The 19,338-nt window shown below is 42.8% G+C and overlaps 1 protein-coding gene across 2 annotated transcripts in view; it reads left to right on the top strand.

The window, feature by feature from the left end:
* SNTB1 (syntrophin beta 1) overlaps positions 1-19,338 on the top strand; it is a 199,922-nt gene that overhangs the window by 162,855 nt on the left and 17,729 nt on the right. For both annotated transcript variants that reach the window (XM_074352997.1, XM_074352996.1), the window contains exon 5: positions 10,171-10,310. In XM_074352997.1, the coding sequence (XP_074209098.1) occupies positions 10,171-10,310 (140 nt within the window). The remainder of the gene's footprint in view (positions 1-10,170; positions 10,311-19,338) is intronic.

Here is a 19,338-nt window from a genome sequence, read left to right as displayed (position 1 = left end):
CCCATAACAGTGCTCATCATAGAGTAGGCTCCCTTGAGAAAGAGAATTTTTTTTCCTGTCATGTAGATTTTTAAACAATCAGATTTAAATGACTCAATATCTAATATCACCTCAGATATCAAAATGACCTGTCAGAATGACCATCATCAAAAAGACAACAAGTAACAAGTGTTGGCGAGGATGTGGAAAAGGGAAGCCTCGTGTACTGTTGGTGGGAATGTAAATCGGTGCAGCCACTATGGAAAACAGTATGGAGGGTCCTCAAAAAACTGAAAAAGAACTGCCACACGATCTAGCAGCTCCACTTCTGGGTGTTTACCCAAAGGAAACAAAAACACTAATTTGAGAAGATACATGCGCCCCAATGTTTATAGCAGCATTATTTGCAGCAGCCAAGATATGGAAGCAACCTTAGTGTCCATCAGTGGATGAATGGATAAAGGAGATGTGGTAAATACATACGATGAAATCTTCCCATTTGCAACAGCAAATAAGTCAGACAGGGAAGGACAAATACTGTATGATTACACTTACATCTGGAACCTAAAAAGCAAAACAAACAAACAGAACCAAACAGAAACAGATTCATAGATACAGAGAATAAAAAGGTAGTTGCCAGAGGGGAGGGAGAGGAGTTGGGCAAAACAGGTGGAAAGGACTAAGAGGTATAAAATAAGTCACAGGGATGTAATAAACAGCCTAAGGAATATAGTCAATAACACTGTGATAATTTTGTACAGTGACGGGGTTACTAGGCTTACCGTGATCATCTCATAATACATTTAAATGTTAAATCACTATGTTGTAGACTTGAAACTAACATAATATTTGTACATCAACAACAACACTTCAATAAAAACCAAATCTTAATGTCATGTTCTCTCTAAACCTTTCTCCCCAACTGCCTCTTCTAACTTACCACTATTTTTAAAAGACTCAAAGATATAGCAAATCCCAAACAACCCTGACTTTATTCAATTTAATATTGTATAATTCAGGGAAGGCGTGGAGTTGAAATTTACTTTTGGACCTTTCTCAGAAAAGGCTGAGCTGAGCAAACAAGTAAACAAGTTGAAAGGGGAATGTTTACAAGTTTAAAAGAAGAAACGACTCTGAAGCAGTCTGAGGAATCCATTTTCATACAAACAGCAGGTCTCTGTTCCAAACAGCTGGTGTTTTGAAGTGGCTCTGTCCTGGTGGAAAACCCAGCATGCTCCCGGTTGAGCCGAGGCACTGAGGGGGACTACAAATAAATCTTTTGACTCTAAATGGAATGGTTGGTGAGATAGCCTTCTAGGATTCGAGGCTCACTACTGAGAGAAGGGACAGACAGAGTGGTCAGGTCGAGATCCAGAAATCTGGGTGAAGGAGGTGAGACAGTCTGACGGTCATGAAACCAGGGCTTCCCTGGAGGGAAGGAGGAAGAAGCTCTCTAGTAGTAAAAACTAACGTAGGCAGGGAAAAAAGCAGGCAGAAATTTTCAATGTGGCATGACAGGGGGGACACAAAGCAGAACCCCATTCGGGGCTCAAGTTCATGGCCAGGATTTCTCCCAGAATGCTGAATGAGGTTGAGGGGAGGGTTCAGAGTAGAAGTAGGGTAATGTTGCTATTCACCCCTTCTCCTGTCTGGGGTCCCCAACAGAGAGGAAGAGAGGATGATGTTCTAATGGGAAACAAGAAAAAGAACACACTTATTAATAGCTGGACAAGTGTCCAATAAGCCCTAATGTCGAACTCTGATGAGTGTCTGATTATCTAGCACGTGGCTGAACTGATGCACCGTGCTTGCCTCCTGTGGCCTCTCTTGAAGCTAGGGGGCTTGGGTACAGAAATGCGTCCATGATATGGACCAAGACGGCCAGTCCCCCTCTAGGATCAGTCCGGCACAGATGTTCTAACCATGCAGGCACAGGGATTTGGAGTGATTAAGCAGTGACCACAGACACCCACCTTTGACAAACATGATGGGGCCTGCTATTTAAAGAGTCCCAGTGACAGTTCCTGGAGCTGCACAGTTACAGTGATAGCACCTCCTTGGAGGGAGAGTTAATTAGACTGAGGTGGAGAAAAGGGCAGAAAGAGAGAGGTGGGTGGCGCTCCTCCTCTCTCTAGTAGGTGCTCCACCAAGGCCGTCAGTCTGCTTTTTAAAAGGCAGAGACAGGCGAAGGGTGGAAAACCGTCTCAGACTTAACGACGTACAGGCTCAAGTGGATGGACCTGGTTCTTTCAAGTCATTGGTCCTTGATTATGTGTAGCCTGAACTCACAGGAAAACAGAGAGAGAGTAATGCAAGTAGAATCCAACAATCTTTCTAAAGCAATAAGAGACCTTGGAGATACTTCCTGGAATGTATCTTAGAATGTTGTCATTTTGAAGAGCCGTCTCATTAGCAGTAAGCAAATGAGGCAAAACAACTGAAAGGCCAGATCCGTGTGATTGAAGTGCTCTGGGCCGTGATGGGGACTAGACCTTCACGTGCCTTCCGCCTCCCTTTGCGTGATGCTGTTTGACGAGAGGAGATTTAAAACCCTGGCTGTGCATTTATCTCTGTGGATATGTGTGATCTACCCTAAAGTTGGCTTCATTATGAAATCCCAGGGACCAAGGCATTACTTTTAATAGAGCCATCAAAGGCCTCTGTTAGAGTGCATTAGCATCTGACCTTCTGCATACTCAGTAAATAAGATAACTTTCAAAAAAGTCTGCTCTGTGTCTGCAAGTGTTCAAAGGGGAAAGAAAGAAAACTGGAAAACTGACTGAAAGTATAGTGGGTTCAGACCATTTTCTTAATGATTAATTTCTTGTCTTAACCCTGTCCCCTAAATTCATGTTCACTCAGGACCTCAGAATGGGACCTGATTTGGAAACAGGCTCTTTGCAGATGTAAATAGTTGAGTTCATATTGAAATAGAGTGGACTCTAAATCCAAGGACAAGTGTCCTCATAAGAAGGCCATATGAAGATACACAGAAAGAAGTCCATGTGACTGTGGAAGCAGAGATGGCAGTGATGCGGCATCAAGCCACAGGACACCAACTGGTAGCTACCAGACGCTAGGAAGAGGCAAGGCAGAGTTCTTCCTTAGAGCCTCAGGAGGGAACGTGGCCCTACCAGCACTGAAGGTGATTTATTTACCACCCAAGCACCAGAGTCTCACACGGCTGGCTTCTATGTTGACTGTGGTGAGCATCTCAAATATGAACCTGGAATCCGGGGGCTTACCTCTATAAAAGTCCAGAGGCAGTTTTAGAATTTAGTAGGGGAGAGCAAGCTTGGAATTGGGGACTTCTGCTGTTGGTTGTTGGGAGAGCTGGCGTGTAAAAATTATGCCCACAGTTAAGTGTCCCACAGTCAGACCGTATTTTTCATTCCATATTTTTCACTCTGCTTTCTCTAACATTCTTCATCATGGTCTTGACATCCATCAAATCGAATGGATCATTCTGTCTGCTCCCCACCTTAAGCCACCCTTGAATTCAACATGTGATTCAGGTGCCAGACAATTTGGGAATTGTGTGAGAGGACAGGAATTAGTCCTGTGAGGCTGAGGCTCCCACCGAATCCTATTCCGAACCTTCTTTTTGTAGATTTCTTTCCCCTTCTCCTTTGCCTTCTCTTTCTTTCCATTCTCCTCCGCATCCAGGTGTGGATGTCCCATCTCTTGGGCTCGGGGTGGTTCAGGACCAGCTAAAAGAGAGCTGCAGGTTGAGTGGGATTTTCTTATTGGTTCCCTGTGCTCCCTGTGGCCTCATTTAAACACCTTCCTCTTCTTCTTTTGGTAAAGTGGAGATGATCTTTGTCTGCCTCTCTGAGAGTTGGTGCAAGGATTAATTATCTAATGTTTGGAAAGCATTTGGAAGTTGATAACTGCTAATTATTCTACCCTGGTATCTTCTCCTTTGTTCTAAACACCTAGCAACCAAAGGTGAAAAGACTTAAATTAAAAAGTTGTTGAGATAACCATGATCTCCAAAACAGAACTTGTGGCTGACCTTCTTCCTTTTGAACTTTTTTCACTATACTATTAGTCACTCCCTTTACATCTAGACCTTCCTTTCTGAGCAGGATGGCTGGAAGAAAGCGTGCAGTGGGGATGGTTAAACTACCAGTACCTTCCGTATGGGAAGTGCTCTGTACACACTTGTGTTTTTTTGTTACTGAAACTGGGGTCTGGCTGTTTGACACCTGAAAGCCAGTATAAAGAGAGGCATGTGTTGATAGAAAGGAAAGTTTGCTTTATTCTGGAGGCCGGCATTTGGAGACTGATGAGGGGCAGACTCCTGTCCAAAGGCCAGTTCCTCGTCCCCTCTTCTGATCAGTGGGCAAGAGCTTTTAAAGGGGAGTTTCAGGGTCTACATGCAGAACAGGACAGTCAGCTCTGAGAGTCATCTTGAAACTAGCCTTGCAGTGGTCTGATCAGTGTCATCTTGATTGCTTTAAGTACAGATGATCTTTGGTTCCAGGGTCGGTTTGTTCCCATTTTCTTGAGGCCAGTTCTTGGAATTGTGGCAGCTTCTGTCACGGCTACAGTCTGGTCATCATGTAATTAACTTCCTCCACCTGGTGAGAATTTCAGTATCTACAAAGCAGCTCAAAGGATATGGCTCAGAATCTTATCTGTAGCCCTTGAGGAGGGAACTAAAGGTCCTTGACTTCGCTTAATGACTGAACTATTATTATTTTGTTTTGCTTGACTATTTCCCTTTGTTTCTGTATTTTCTTATTTCTCTGATAACACTCGTTCTTGGACTGAAGTTTTTCTATAGATAAGAGGCAGGCGGAGGACGTGGAGGAGAACTCTGTCCTGGGAAGGGCCCGTAAGGTCCTGCTCCGTTTCACTTTAATCTTAACATAATGTGCATGAGAGGCCATTATTAGCATGTTACACATCAGGAAACGAATGCTTTAAGTAATCGATTCAGAGCCCTCAGAGAACCTGTAAAGCCAGATTTCAAAGATGTTGTTTGGCTCCAAAGACTGTGAGCTCCTCCTGCCACCCTGTGCTCAAGTAGAAGGTAGGAAATGAGTGTTGGGAAGAGTGAGTTGCTGTGAGGGGAGAAATAGAGACATTGCTTTTTGCCCTGTGAACAGAATCCACCGAACAAAGAAGGGGTATAAAGCAAGAGTCTAGAAACTAAAGCAATCCCTGCCTAGGAGCAGGGAACTTAAAAATAAAAATAAATAAGTAAGTAAATAAAAGATGTGATTTTGGAGTTGGGGAGGCTGTTAGCGATACTGTAGTCTCACCCCATCCTTTGGCAGATGAGAACTTAGAGCTTGTAAGCAAGTAATTCTTGCCCAAGTTCACTCAAATCTTTAATTTGATATTCTGAGTAAGAAGAGCTGAGATTTTTTTTTTCTTTTTGATTCCATATACCTCTACATTTACTTGTTTTTTGTTTGCCCGTTAGTTTTTATTTGTTTGTTTTTCTTCCAATTTTACTAAAATATAATAGACATACAGTGCCGTATAAGTTTAAGGTGCACAGCGTAATGATTTGACTTACATACATCATGGACTGATTACCACAATAAGTTTAACTAACATCCACCATCTCATAAAGATACAAAATAAAAGAAAGAGAAAATAAAGTTGTTTTTCTTGTGATGGGAACTCTTAGGATTTGCTCTTTCAACAGCTTTCATGTATAACATCCAGCAGTGTTGATTGTATTAATCATGTTGTACTTCGCTAGTACTCATTCATCTCCTAACTGGAAGTTTGTAACACTTGACCACCTTCATCCAATTCCCCGTCCCTCATCCCCACCTCTGGTAACCGCAAATCCGATCTCTTTTTCCATGAGTCGGTTTGTTTGATCTTTTGAAGTATTGTTGACCTACAAACACTATGTCAGTTTCAGGTGCATGACATACTGATTCGATATTTTTATTTATTACAAAATGACCACTGCAAGAATAGCTAGTATTTTTAAGGCTTGCCTGCTTCCTGTTTGCAAAACACCTTCCTAAGCTCTTTACACATATTAATTCATTTAATCCTTACAACTCTACGAAGCAACAGTATCATTCTTTCCTTTGCAAATACCTACAAAAAAGCACTGAAAGGTTTTGGTAAAACCACCTCTTTGAAAGTAACCTGCAGATTCTAGGCATTTTAGAGGAAAAGAGTTTTCAGCAGTTTTCAAACTGTATTTCAGTGTTTGTGAGGACCCCCACTCGGAGGTATGAGCTGTAGGAGAATAAAGACAAAGTCTGGGATGCCAGCCAGGCTGCAACACCATACACACCCTCTTTCAATTGTTTGACATTTTGTTTTATGACTGGATGACTTATGAGACCTGTCTCAAATTGAGGAGTCAATGACTACATGCCTCAGTTCTTTTTAAAATTGAGATATAATTGACATATAACATTGTGTGAGTTTAAAGTATATGATGTGTTGATTTCATACATTTATAGCTACTTCCCTTGATTCTTACCAGTGACTTCTTTCCACTCCCTCTTAAATTCTTCTTGCCATTTTGTAAACTTTTTCTGAGCTCTGCAGGGATGACTATGGGATATCCCCCTTATGGGATAGAGGATTCAGCTCACCACGCCATGCATCAGAATAATTTCAGAATTCAATGTCTACTTCCCTATTTCTTTCCCGTCACCTTCTTCATTAGAAATATGATCAATTCTTGTTTCTGATCACTGACTGCTGCAGCCTCTGATGGCAGGAAGCTGGGATGGAGAGGGAAGTTGTCACTTCTGTTTCAGGAGTCACGTTTCACTAAAATGCAGACACATCCCCAGAACTGTTGCATTAACACTGGAGAATCTTTGGGTGCTAGGAAATACGGATTTGTAATAGAAGTTGTCACTGAACAACAGCCTAACTATTCGAGCCTGAAGAAAAGTGTTCTTGAAAGATTTTACAGTGTGAAGCTCACATGGCCCAAAGTATGGTTAAAAACCTGTTCTTCAACGTGAATTTTTTCTCCTTGGAAAGTCTGTTGTCCTCTTAGGCAGACTTCTACCTTCAAGCATCCACATGGTATTAAAATGATCGTTCTGCACATAGGAATGGTAGGAAGTGCTCACTCTCAGTATTCTCCTAGCAGAGTTAACATACCCACACAGGGCTCTTTAGTAAACAGCAAAATGTTTTAGGGCTTTGGAATTATTTATACTTATATTTACCACTTGTCATGTGGGTGAGTTTATGATTCCACCATTAGAAAAGTCTGAATTTTACTGTTAGTATTTACTGTTGAGATTTACTTTGCAAATTTAATATTGTTTTTGAAGAATGATATTTAGTTGTGTTCGCATTTAAATGACTGGTTCCAGTCAAAGTTAATGGATCAGATCTGACTAGGTAAGTAAGACAGGCACTATGGAAGGATCATTTGTAGCTTCTCCAGTCCTATTTAATGAGCTGGAAAAGTAATTTACTAGGTTTAATGTAGAGGCTGAAAAAAATTTATTCTAAACCCCCCCAAACATGTTATGCCTTGAGACCATAGCTTATTTACCTTGTAGGGTCTGGTACACTGCCTTCTCTAACAATTCATTTTGATGTCTTGAAGAGGCTGTTGTTCTGTTGGAAAGAGCAATTAGCTAAAGTTGAATTTTTTATACGTGTAAAATGCATAAAAGGGGAAATAAGCTAGATAGTCATTCACATTCTAGTATAAATAGCTTTACAAGGAATTTCTTTGTTCTAAAAGGAAATTTTTATTTGGAATTGCTGGAAGTTTGGCATTAAAAAATAAAGGTGATTATTGTGCAATGAATGCTTCCTGGGAAGAGAATGAATTGAAATTGTCAGCATCAAAGATATTCTTAGTTTGACTTATCATTTTTCCCCAAGGAAAGTCAGTACTTTGTCATATTGTTGCCATTTCCAAAGAACACCTTTTTTTTGAAAAGTTAAAAAATCAGTGAGCCTGCCACAGTTTTCTCACCTTAAGTTTCATGTAGAGCCTTACCATCTGTCAGGTACCAGGTCAACACATTATATGCACTGTCTCATTTAATCTCCTCTCCAGCATTATAAGGTACATGCTACCAAACAGACTCTAAATGGTGCTTATTCTGCACTGTGCTGTGCATTTTAGACATTTTAACTCAATCCTCACAACAACCCTCTGATATAGGTACTATTATTTCCCCATTTTACAGATACAGAAACTGAGATACAAAGACATAAGCTGACTTGCCCAAAATTCCATGGCTAGTAGATTACAGAGCTATGGTTTGCGTTCAGGCATTTGAGCTCCAGAGTCAGCGACCACTGTTGTATATGGTGCTATCATTATCAGTTGAGGAAATAGAATCACAGAGACTAATAACTTGCCTAAAGTCACACAGGCAAGAACTAATGGAGCAGGGACTCAGACCCACGCAGCCTATCAACCACAGAACCTAAAAATTCAACCCTCATGTCATCCTGCACATCTTTCTTATTTTGGTCAGCCATTTCCAAAGCCACATACCCTTGCCTCCACCTCAATACAGATTTCACAAGGGCACTTAAGGAAAGGTAATGCTAAGAATAGAAAGGGAAGAAATAGGCTTTATCATTTATTTAGCTTACTGTCTAGTTTACTTTAATTCTAACTAGATTTGGAATAGTGGTTCATTGTGAGAGGGTTGATTCTTCACTGAATTAATTGCCAGTGTCAAAGACAGTCTTAACCTCATCTAGACAGTACTTCTTATCTTTAATTAGTCTGTGACTCACCTGAAGAACTTGTTAAAATTCCAGATTCTGCTTCAGTCGGGGAGGGCTGGGTCTGAGATTCTGCATTTCTAGCAAGTTTCCAGGTGATGCTGATCCTGTGTTCTTTCAGATGAGCTATCTATACATTCTATCTATCTATCTATCTATCTATCCGTCTGTCTGTCCGTCTGTCTGTCTGTCTGTCTGTCTATCTATCTATCTATCTATCTATCTATCTATCTATCTATCTATCTATCTATCTATCTATTTATCTATCTATCTATCTATCTATCTATATTGGGTCCCCCTGCATGTGGTTTTCCATTGGAGGTTGTCTCTTCCTTGGTCAAAGTGAACTTTTAATGGAGTTTATTATTTCCTCTCTGTACAAAGTGAAGAGGCTACTTTTGTGTATTCTGGTGGTTGATGTCACTGAGACTTTACGACAAAATGTAAAAACAAATAAAAACCCTTGTCAGCATAGAAATAATTAACTGTGCTGAAAAACTGATAAAGAAACTAAGAAGAGTTTGAGTATGGTGATGCCATGCCCATCTTGGGGAGCTCTGGAAGAGACAGAATGTTTAGGCTGGTGGCCTGGTGCTTCCTGGGGGGGAAAAACTGCTGCTGGAACATGACCTATGCTTTGAGTGGCAAGGCTAGAGCACTGAGTTTTTCCAGGCTTATCTGGAATATGTATCCCAGGGCCCAGAGTTCAGATTGCAAGGAGGGCGTTTTGATAGATGAAAGCGCACTTAGGGCGTCTGGGCGACAGACCGACACGGGGCGGATTGTGGCTCATAAGACAAGATCTGAGCTACGCAGACTCCCAGGACTGGAGGAGACTTTGAAGGTCATCTGGTCCAGACATCCAACTGATGTTTGAATCCTGTCGTATCCCTTCCAGGTCATCTCAGCCCTAGAGTTAAAGAGGTCTTCACAATGAATGGAACTTAATATTCAATAGAACAAGAGAATTTCAAGATGGTGCCTGAATCACAGAAACCAGAGTGAAAGACTGGGGGGAGAGGCTGTGATGTCTCATACCTGTACAGACGGACGTTTGCCCCCATAGTACATTTTTAGAGCCTTTGGGTATTTATTCAAAAGCCTTCAGACCTTCTCGATTCATAATAAAAACAAAGCATGCTACGAGAGACCCAGCTGGGAGTGCTTATTCCCCTATGCACATGCGTCCCGCTATTAAATAAAGATTTCAGCGCTGACTGGCAGGTGAGAAACAGTGACAGATGTTTGGCTGCTGGGCTACTTTTTGGCTACACTGAGTATATATCAGGGCCCTTGAGAAAACATATTTTTAAAAATCAAGAATCATGCAGCCATGAATGGTTTCACCTCATTTTGATTTTACAGCATGAAGCAAAAAATACTTGGGTTGTTGGGTCTTCTGATTGGGAGGGAATGCCAATTTCTTTTTTTTCCAGTTACTCTTTCTCAGGCTGTTGTTTGATGGTTCTCTGCTTTGTGTTTCAGGTGCCTGGGGACAGTGAGAAACAGTGGAAGCCAGCGCTGGTTGTACTGACGGAGAAGGACCTGTTAATTTATGACAGCATGCCACGGAGGAAGGAAGCCTGGTTCAGCCCAGTCCACACGTACCCTCTTCTTGCCACCAGGTAGCCGTGGTCTCATGTCTGGGTATGAAGTGTTTGCTGCTCGAAACTATTTTAATCAATGATAATGATTTCAACACAATATTACTGCTTCCTGTTGCAACAGATGTTGAGAGCTCCCCGGAATGCAGCCACACATTTTTAGCCTTATAGATTAATGATCACTTACAACCAAACGTGGGGCAGCACAGAGTCAGAAGACAAATTGCTTCTCCATCATGAAGGAACAGTGACATCTCTGACATTAAGCCTAGTCAGCTTCCTGGGTCTCCATCCCATTCCCTTTGAGAAGAACTCTACACATGTGTTTACAGTCTTGAAGTTCAGGTAGAGTCTAGCAAGGGTCTTCACTTGGTGGCACAAAACAGATCTCATGGGAATGTCCCACTGTGCTTTTTAAATCTGACTCAGCACAAGATGCCATAACAAATGCTTCTGCAGCTGTGGGAGGCTTCCCATGGAGGTGGGGCTTCCAGGTCTCTCCATTTCTTAGGACCTTCAGTGCACACTTATTGTTCCTCATCCTAATGCACCATATGCATGCCCCCTTCTTAAAAGGCCTGTATCCTCAGCACAAAAGCACATCAGACCAGAGTCTTGCCTTTAGACCCGGCTTCTGTTGTCAGTCCTTTCTGTAAGGGCTTTATGATAATGGGTAGAGTTTTCTTTACTCCCGGCCCCTCTGTTTCTCTACCCAGAAGCTACGCATGCTAATTTAATGTTTGTGGCTTCCTGGTGTAGTGCCTGGCAATTTGGAGGCCTTAAATGTCTATTGAATGAAGTACCGAACAATGTGGGGTGAACTCTGGAAGGAGTTTGGTCCGATGGACAGAGCATAGTGGACTGAGGGGGCATGTGTTTTGAGCAAGAGATAGACAGAAACAAGACGGGTTCTCCATTCTGAAGGGACTGAGGTGTCAAGCAGGTTATAGTCAAAGTTCAGATACAGGGAAGAGAGTGAGACCCAGAAGCAGAGCAAAATGGTATCATAGAATTGAAGTGACAACAGTGAACTGAGCTGAAGCTCCTTGAAACCCCTCTTACTTCCACTCATGGATGATTAGGAAGACAGCAAGGGTAACCTGAAAATGGCAATTACTGGCCCCAGAGGTGAAGAGAGGAAGCCTTCAGGGACTAAGAACCACACCTAGATCACTTAGATATTAATCAAAATAAACACAATGAAATAAAATAGTAATTTAATTTTTGAGTCTCATAAGCCTCAAAATTTTGGGCAGGATAGCTGTTAAAGTGCAGTTGATATTTACAGTAAAATCACAACAGTCAGAATCAAAGCATCCTGACATGTTCCCATGAAGATTCAGGCTACGTCTTGGGGTTCATTCAAATTCAGCTCAAACCCCATCACTTTCTGCAGTTAATATCCGCAGTCCTCATGCATAGGCTCTGATGTTCAGATTCTGAGACATTCCCATAATTAAAACCAAAAAAAGATTAGACCACAATCACCGTCTTCCATTTACTAAGAAGATAAATTGAACTCATGCTTCTTGGAATGGTTTTCAGGAATAAACGTTTCAAGAAGGTAAAGTATCTAGGTAATTCTCAGGCAACTTGAAAATAAAAACTTACCCTAATATGTAGCTTTCTCCTTACAGTTTCTGAGCTTTCTAATGAAGGCTTTCCATGGCTTCTATATGAGCATGCAGAACTTGCCCAATTTAAGAATCACCTGGCTATTTATTAAAGATTTGGTCCCGAGGACCCTGCTTTTTCATTCCATTCTGACTAATGGGTGCATGCATTTATTCGTTCGGGATTTAAAATATTTAGTTCCTCAGTCACACTCGCCACATTTCAAGTACTCAGCAGTTGTGGCTAGTGGCTACCATTTTGGACAGCACAGATCTAGAACATTTCTGTCATCGCAGAAAGTTTTATCGGACAGCACTGCCCTAGAACATAAGTGACTCCCTCAGAATTTGTCCCAGTTTGGGCAAGTGACTGGACTTGCACGCTCCCACAGCAGTCCGTCACAAGCTCAGGCTGCCTGGCGGGCTTTTCATCCTGCAGACTCTTCAGACTGTGTGCGCAAGCAGGGCACCAAAGGCACTCAGTGAAGAAAGTCATGGATATGAACCCATAAAGGAGGCTTGGGTGCACAGACAGTATATGGTATCTGAGTAGGTTTGGGTGGGGCACCAGAATCACCTGTCACAGGCTCACGAGGTCTAGATTGTGAGCAAAACGTATGACTAGCCTAAAACTGTAAGCCTGTGTCTGATACGGAAATAGAAAATGGAAACCCCGTTCGGTGTAAACTGTACTCATTTAGAACAGAAGATGTGACATTAAAAAAAATCAGTGTCTACCATCTAAGCAAAAAGGAGAGGCACCCGCGATCCTTGACCTCCCAACTCACTACCTCTCTCCCAAATTACTGAACTACAAAGTAAAAATTTGTTATTTTATGTACATATTAGCCCTATGAGCAATGACAAAATTAGACTCCTAATCATGACCCCGATTTCCACCCAGAAGCTGGTGAAGAAGAGGTAAGATGTTAAGGCAGCCCTGGCTGTTTCTTCTTAATTCAGCCCCTCGAGCTAGTAGGTGAGGTGCCGGCTGCCCTGAGCAGAAGCCTAGAAATGGAAGCCCTGGAGTTTCCGTCCTCGATTTCCTCCCACCTGAACAGTGCTTAACCCCGGGCCAGTCAGTCCACCTCCCTCCTTCCAAGTCCCCATCTGTTAAACGCACTTGGCGGATGCTGCCCTCTGCAGCCCAGGGAGAGATGCACTTTGGGAGAATAGGTTTTGGCTTGTTCATTAGCCACCATGATTTGCACACATTGGTCATGGTCAGCTTCTGTCCTCGACCCTGTGGATGTGTCTAGAAAAAGACTTTTGGAAAGCAAACAAACAGCCAGGAAAATGACCCCTCCCTTGCCCCGTGGAATCCTGCTGGAGAGAGGTGGCCTCTTCGTAGCTTCAGGCTGTGGGGCAGGGTTCACCCCAGCTGAGGACTGAAACTACTCCGTCCTTGCAGATAAAGCTGCTTCTCTAAGGCAGGAGGCTGGGCTGAGGCTGTTGGAGAAAAATCTACTGCCAGATGTGGTAGAATTCAAAGGGAATCTCTGGATCCTTCCCTTACAGAAGTTTCCCCAGTACCTGTGCCCCTCCAGTCACATACTGCAGTTCATCAAGTGACTTTCATTTACTTCCTGTGTGTCCCATACATTCACATGTGGCGCCGGGCCCTCTACAGATGAGCAGTTGGGCACAGATCCTGTCTAGTAGCATTATTTGTCTTCCCCTAGAGCGTATTTCTCTAAAGAAGGGGTCATGTCTTTTTAAAAATTGTCTTTTGAAAACCTTCTATTGAGGTATAATTTATAAACAGTCCTGTACACAAATCTGAAGTGTACTGTTCAATTAATTTTTATTTGTGGATACAGAGCCATGTCTTCTAAAAAACTTTTATAGGGTAAGGTGTCTACTAATTAATCATGCTGGGTGACATTATCAAGAAGGCCAGGGTGGTGCCATTTGCAAATTGACCCAGGTGGTAATAAACCAGTGGCTGACCTTTGAGGGCGGAGCATAGATCAAGGCCAAGGGCTTTCCATGGATTCTATCTGAGCATGCAGAACTTGCCCAGTTTAAGAATCACCTGGATATTTATTAAAGGTTTGGTCCTGAGGACCCTGTCCTGGGAATTCTGGCTCAGGAGGGCAGGGTTAGGAATTGGGAGTCTGTGCTTTTAACAAGCACCAGGCGGATGCAGCCCTCAAGGTTACCACGTTTAATCCTCACAGCCCAACGAGGTTTAGGTTTTATTCCTATTTCACTGAGTAAACTGAGGTGCTAAGAGAGTAAGTAATTTACCCACAGCCACACGAGTCCATCTTCTTGACCACAGGTCTCTGCAGCCTCCCAGGAGCGTGTGTCCTATTCCCCGGAGTTTTGGTGGCTCTTTGCTGAGTGGATCATATAAATCTTCCTTTAGCTCTCCTGACCACTTCATCATGGATAAGTGGCCACTCAGATCACAGAACAGAGCGAGGACAGAGCTAGGGAAGCTCTCAGAGACCTGGAGTTTCTACCCATGACTTAGACCAGGGGTTCTCAAAGTCTGGTCCCCAGACAGCAATGTGAGTACCACCTGGGAACTTGTTAGACATGCAGGTTCTCCATCCCACTTCAGGCCAGCTGAATCGGGAACTGTGGAGGTGGGTTAACAAGCCTTCCAGGTGTTTCGGATGCAGGCAGATGAGATGAGAACCACTGCTGCTTTGCATACTCCCAGGGGTCGTGGTGGGAGGGAAACGCCATAGCAAGGACTTGGTTTTTTTCTTCTCAAGCTGTGATGACCACTGATGAATTAATTCAAAGGCAGTCCTGGATCCAGGTGCTCACAGTCAGCAGCAACTCAAATGTGCAGTATGGCTGTCCTGCTTTTTCCCCTGACATAATCACGCAGGCATTTTCCACTGGTACTTTGCCCTCTACCCCAGCTTCCTTTGACTGATTGCATGGTGCTCCATTTCATGGATTCTCCAGTGCACAGGAAGTCACTGCATAGCAATGACATTAGTACAACCTTATTTAGCGTAATGCTTGGCACATGGCAGGACTGGGCAGCTGTCAGTCCCCCTCCCTTTGCCTTAGCAGTGCTGGGAAGCATCACTTAGAATGTTGGAGAGTCTTTCCCTTAAGCAAGAAGAATTGGCTGGGGTAGTAGCCAGCAGGAAACAGGTTTCTTCTAAAATCAAGTTATCACTCAGCCCAGACAGTTCATAGTTGATTTGTTTATTTGTTTAGGGTTTTTTTTTAGGCCCAGGCACATCTAATTTATATTTTTCTGGAAGATGAAAATTTGATTGTGTTTCATAGCAGTGGCATGAGAAATGCTCACAACAGGTTCTTAGTGTCAGCTGCCACACAGAGAAGTTCACAGGCATTCACTTCTCCCACTGACAAACTTCCATGGTACCTCTGTGCACTGATGGTGCAATTCATAGCAGTATGCTGAGGAAGTTTGCAAACATGTTGTAATTTTAGCTATTCTCATCCCTCAGCTTTTTATGAGTTCTTGGGAAAACATTTTTTGCTTAGCCAAAGCATATTTAATGTTGCTGAATATTTAAAAAAAAAAAAAAAGTAGCCTTGCCCGTGTGGAATGTGTGGGTTGTTTGTCACCATTGTCATAATTGGCAAGTGAGATAGGTCTCCTGAGAACGAGGATTAAGGTTGAAATATTTCTGGAATTCTAGAAGAGGGTTAACGCAGAAATTCTGCCCGTCCAGCCCCAGTGGTTGGGGAAAGGTTCAGAAGCACAGAGCTTGTGGAAAGAATGACGCTGCTCTGAGCCCAGTTCTCTGAGCTGTGGGCTTGGGGTAGCTGAAAAAAAGGAACTGATGGATATGCACTGCTCTCCTTAATATTACTCGGGAGCTGAAGACCCCGAGCGTTCCTACTGGACGTGTCAGGTAATCTTTGGTGCTTAAGGAACTAACCTGTTTCTAAGTGCTAAAGTAGCTGATGCCTCAGGCCAGCCTCAGACATTTCGAAAGGCTTTCCACTGGGAAAGTCTGGCCAGTTGCATCTGTCAAATATGAAATTATAATCAGCCCGTGGTTTTCGCGCTAAGTCCAGGAGGCCCCCTCACTCTTAGAGAATGTGAATGTTCCATGGGCATTCCCTAGGGGAGTGTAAAAGGATCGACATGCCCGAGAACCTGCACTCTGTCAAACTGAGAAGTGTGGGGTTTGCCCACACGTCCATCCAGGCCCTGTGTTCTCATGTACCTAGTGTTCACCCTGTCAGCCTCCCGCCCTCCCTCCTGCTGAGCCAGGAGCTCTTCAGAGGTGCTGAGTGGGAGATTGGCAGAGTGAAGAGTTTCATGGACCTTGGAATCAGACAGACCAGTGGTCAAATTCTGAGATCTCTAGTTGCAAGATGATTTTGGGCAAAATATTACTCTGTGTGAACCAAGTGTCCTCATCTTCATGAAGAGGGTAGTAGCATCTTTCTGCGTCACACAGGCATTGCTGGGACTGATTGAGACTGTACATGTAAGCGTTCAGCATATAACTGAGATATAATAAGGGATTGATAAATGCTAGCTGTTGTTAATATTGGAGAAAATAACTGAAATTAATGTATGAATGACTGAGAAGTAATTGGACCTATTTGATCCTATTTGTAATACTGCATTTATCAGGGACTTGTAGTGTCTTAAAGTCATTGAGATGTAAGGACGGGGCTAATTAAGAGTTGTTGGTGTGTTTGTAGGGAGAAGGAAGTGTGAGATGGAAATAGGGAGCCCAGAACCCCTTACCTCACACACCAAAGCTAGTTCTGAATGCCACTTGTAACCACATTGCAGGTGGTTGATGGCTTCCACCTCAGAGCCAGAATGTTCAGGTCAGTTTAAGAAACTTAACAGGCTCCTGTTAGAGGCCAACATTGTACTAGGGGCTGATGGTAGGGGAGTTAGAGGGGAAAAAAGCAAAATGTGAGCAATAAAATCCAAGTGTGATAAGAGCTATTCATTCACGGTTTTATTTTCTTAGTACATGAGGACTGATTTTAATTGCCTTACATGGAGAAGTTCTTGAAAATCTTTTTATAATATGTATTCTATACACATTGTGATATATGTTGAACTAATTAAAGCATAGGTAGGATAGGAGAATATGTAAGAGGGTAACCAGACAAATCAAGGAATGTATCTAAAAGTTAGAGTTCTAAGATTGCTAAATAATATAAAGACTATTACCTTTAGAGGAAAAAATTTACCAAGACATTGGACGATCATGATGTGACAGGATTTATCAGATTGTAAGTCTTCTTTGTTCCTGGAGAAGGAAGGTACATGGATGAGTTAAATCCATGGATGACCTGAAATCTTCATCATCCTCCCTCACTTTAATTTCCTTCCAACCTATAATTGACCAGCTGGAGTTTGGCCCCTTTTTCCTGGCATACTGGAAAGAATATAGACTTTGTAGTCATGTGGACCTGGATTCAAATTCTGCACACTCACTCTGTGGTGCTGGACAGCTACCTTACCGCACAGAACCATGGGTTCCTTGATTGTCAAGTGGAGCTCGTAATACACTGTCAAACAGTCATTGCGGAGGCTGAATGAGACAGTGTATCAGTGCAACCTTCCACATAGTAGGTGGGGATCTACTTTCCTCCCTCCAGCTGCTGGCAGCTGGCTGTGAAAGGTCATGAAGCCATGGGGAATGGATGGAGAATGATCACGTGTCTCTGGAAGTTCACCTGGATAATGCCACTCAGTAGTCAAAACCAGGTACCAATCTGCCCTGTGGCCCATTCTTCCATGTTAAATTGGTCTTTGCTTACACTCAGTATCCCTCAGTGATAATCAGCTTTGCAAGAGATGGGAACTTGCCTAACTCTCTTGCCACCAGATTCAGATGAAAGACGTTTAGAAGACAGAAATGAGGCGGGTGTTCAGTTATTCTTGGCTGAGGGGCAGCATGCTCGTTCCCGGGCAGCCCCTCCTGTCTGATAGTTTGGCGCTTGCTAATGATTCTTCCCCCTCATTCTTGCCTGAAGAGTCTGTTGACTGCTGGACCCCCCCTGGGGTGGCCAGTTGATGAAAGAAAAGTATTCAAGAGGAGCACCAGAACCACTGATGTGACCTGACCAGTAACCAGTTGCTTTTTTCTTTCTTTCCTCTTTCTTTTTTTTTTTTTTTGGTGGCTTGCACTGTGGCATATGCAGGGAGATGCTAATTACAGCAATTAAGTAAAATGAGGATGTAATATTGCTTAGCAACCCAGTTACCTAATCTGTAATTTTACTCATTTGGCTGAATCTGTGTGCTGCAACTGTTTTTGTCTTAATTAAGGATATTAATAATAATGTTTTTTATGGAACATTTTATGCAGCAGTCACTAACACCTATCCAGAATTAAGTTAGTGTGTAACTAAGCACCCCTTGTGAGATAGGTTTCTTTGGTTTTTGTTTTTCTCAAAACCAGTCAGGCCAAGGGGGCATATCTAAGGATCAAGAAACAATAGGAAGCCTCGTAGCAGACCTCAGTTATTGGTGGAGGAACATGAGGCGTAGCCTTCTGCAGGAATGAGTATTTCTCCTGCCAAGTTCTTCCAAATCTTGGACAAAGAATTTGACTTGAAAGTGGGCTTATCACACCGCCCCTCTGCGCCTTCCGTTGCCCACCACTTTGGGCATTTCAAGTCATTTTTAAATGTTCACTCTTTCTTTTTATCTTACTGAAAAAAACTAAATGAGTGAAGGACCCATTTATATAAAATCCTCTAAATATTCACTGGATCCACGCTGGCCATGAAGGCGAAATCTTAATGACTTTCACTTAATAAGATGGTTACCTTCTAATTCCAGACCAGAACAATCATTCTGACTCTCTAAACAACCAAACCACTACTAAAGACACCAGACGCTAGAGATGGATCTGAAAGAATAAGCAGGAAATGGATGTTAGGTGAATCTCATAAACGCCTCATCCGAATCACGTTTTAAGATCACTTTTTCTCAGGAGTGAATTAATCTGGAAATTAGCATTTAGTGCATGCCAACCCAAGTTCTTTGGATTTAGCAGTAACTACTGTTTGGTGTGGTTGAGGGCCTAAGGGCGGAAGAGAATTCAGATTATCTCATAGCAGGAATGAATCACAGACTTCTTGGAAAGGAGTCCTCTTTGTAGTCGAGCTGTTGATGTAGTCATTCATTTCACAAATGTTTACCGAGTGCCTGCCATGTGCCTGGAACTACTCTAGGTGCTGGGTGTACAGCAGGGGATAATCAAATAAAAAAGTCCTGCCCTGGTCAAATTCATCATAATAATGACTAATACTATGTATTCTGGGCCAGGTGCAGTTCCATACAGTATTCCTGTGACTCATTTCGTCCTGACGTTGCTAACCTCATTTTGCACTGAGGAACCCAAGGCGTGGAGAGTTTAAGAAATGTGTCAAGGTCATAGAATTAGCAAAGAGCCAGGCTGGGTTATCTGACTCTCTGCTCTGTCCCCTCATATCCATGGCTTCATTCT

This window comes from Camelus bactrianus, chromosome 25 (genome assembly GCF_048773025.1).
Source record: "Camelus bactrianus isolate YW-2024 breed Bactrian camel chromosome 25, ASM4877302v1, whole genome shotgun sequence".
Classification (NCBI taxonomy): Eukaryota; Metazoa; Chordata; class Mammalia; order Artiodactyla; family Camelidae; genus Camelus; species Camelus bactrianus.
This window is presented reverse-complemented; position numbering and strand designations above follow the sequence as displayed.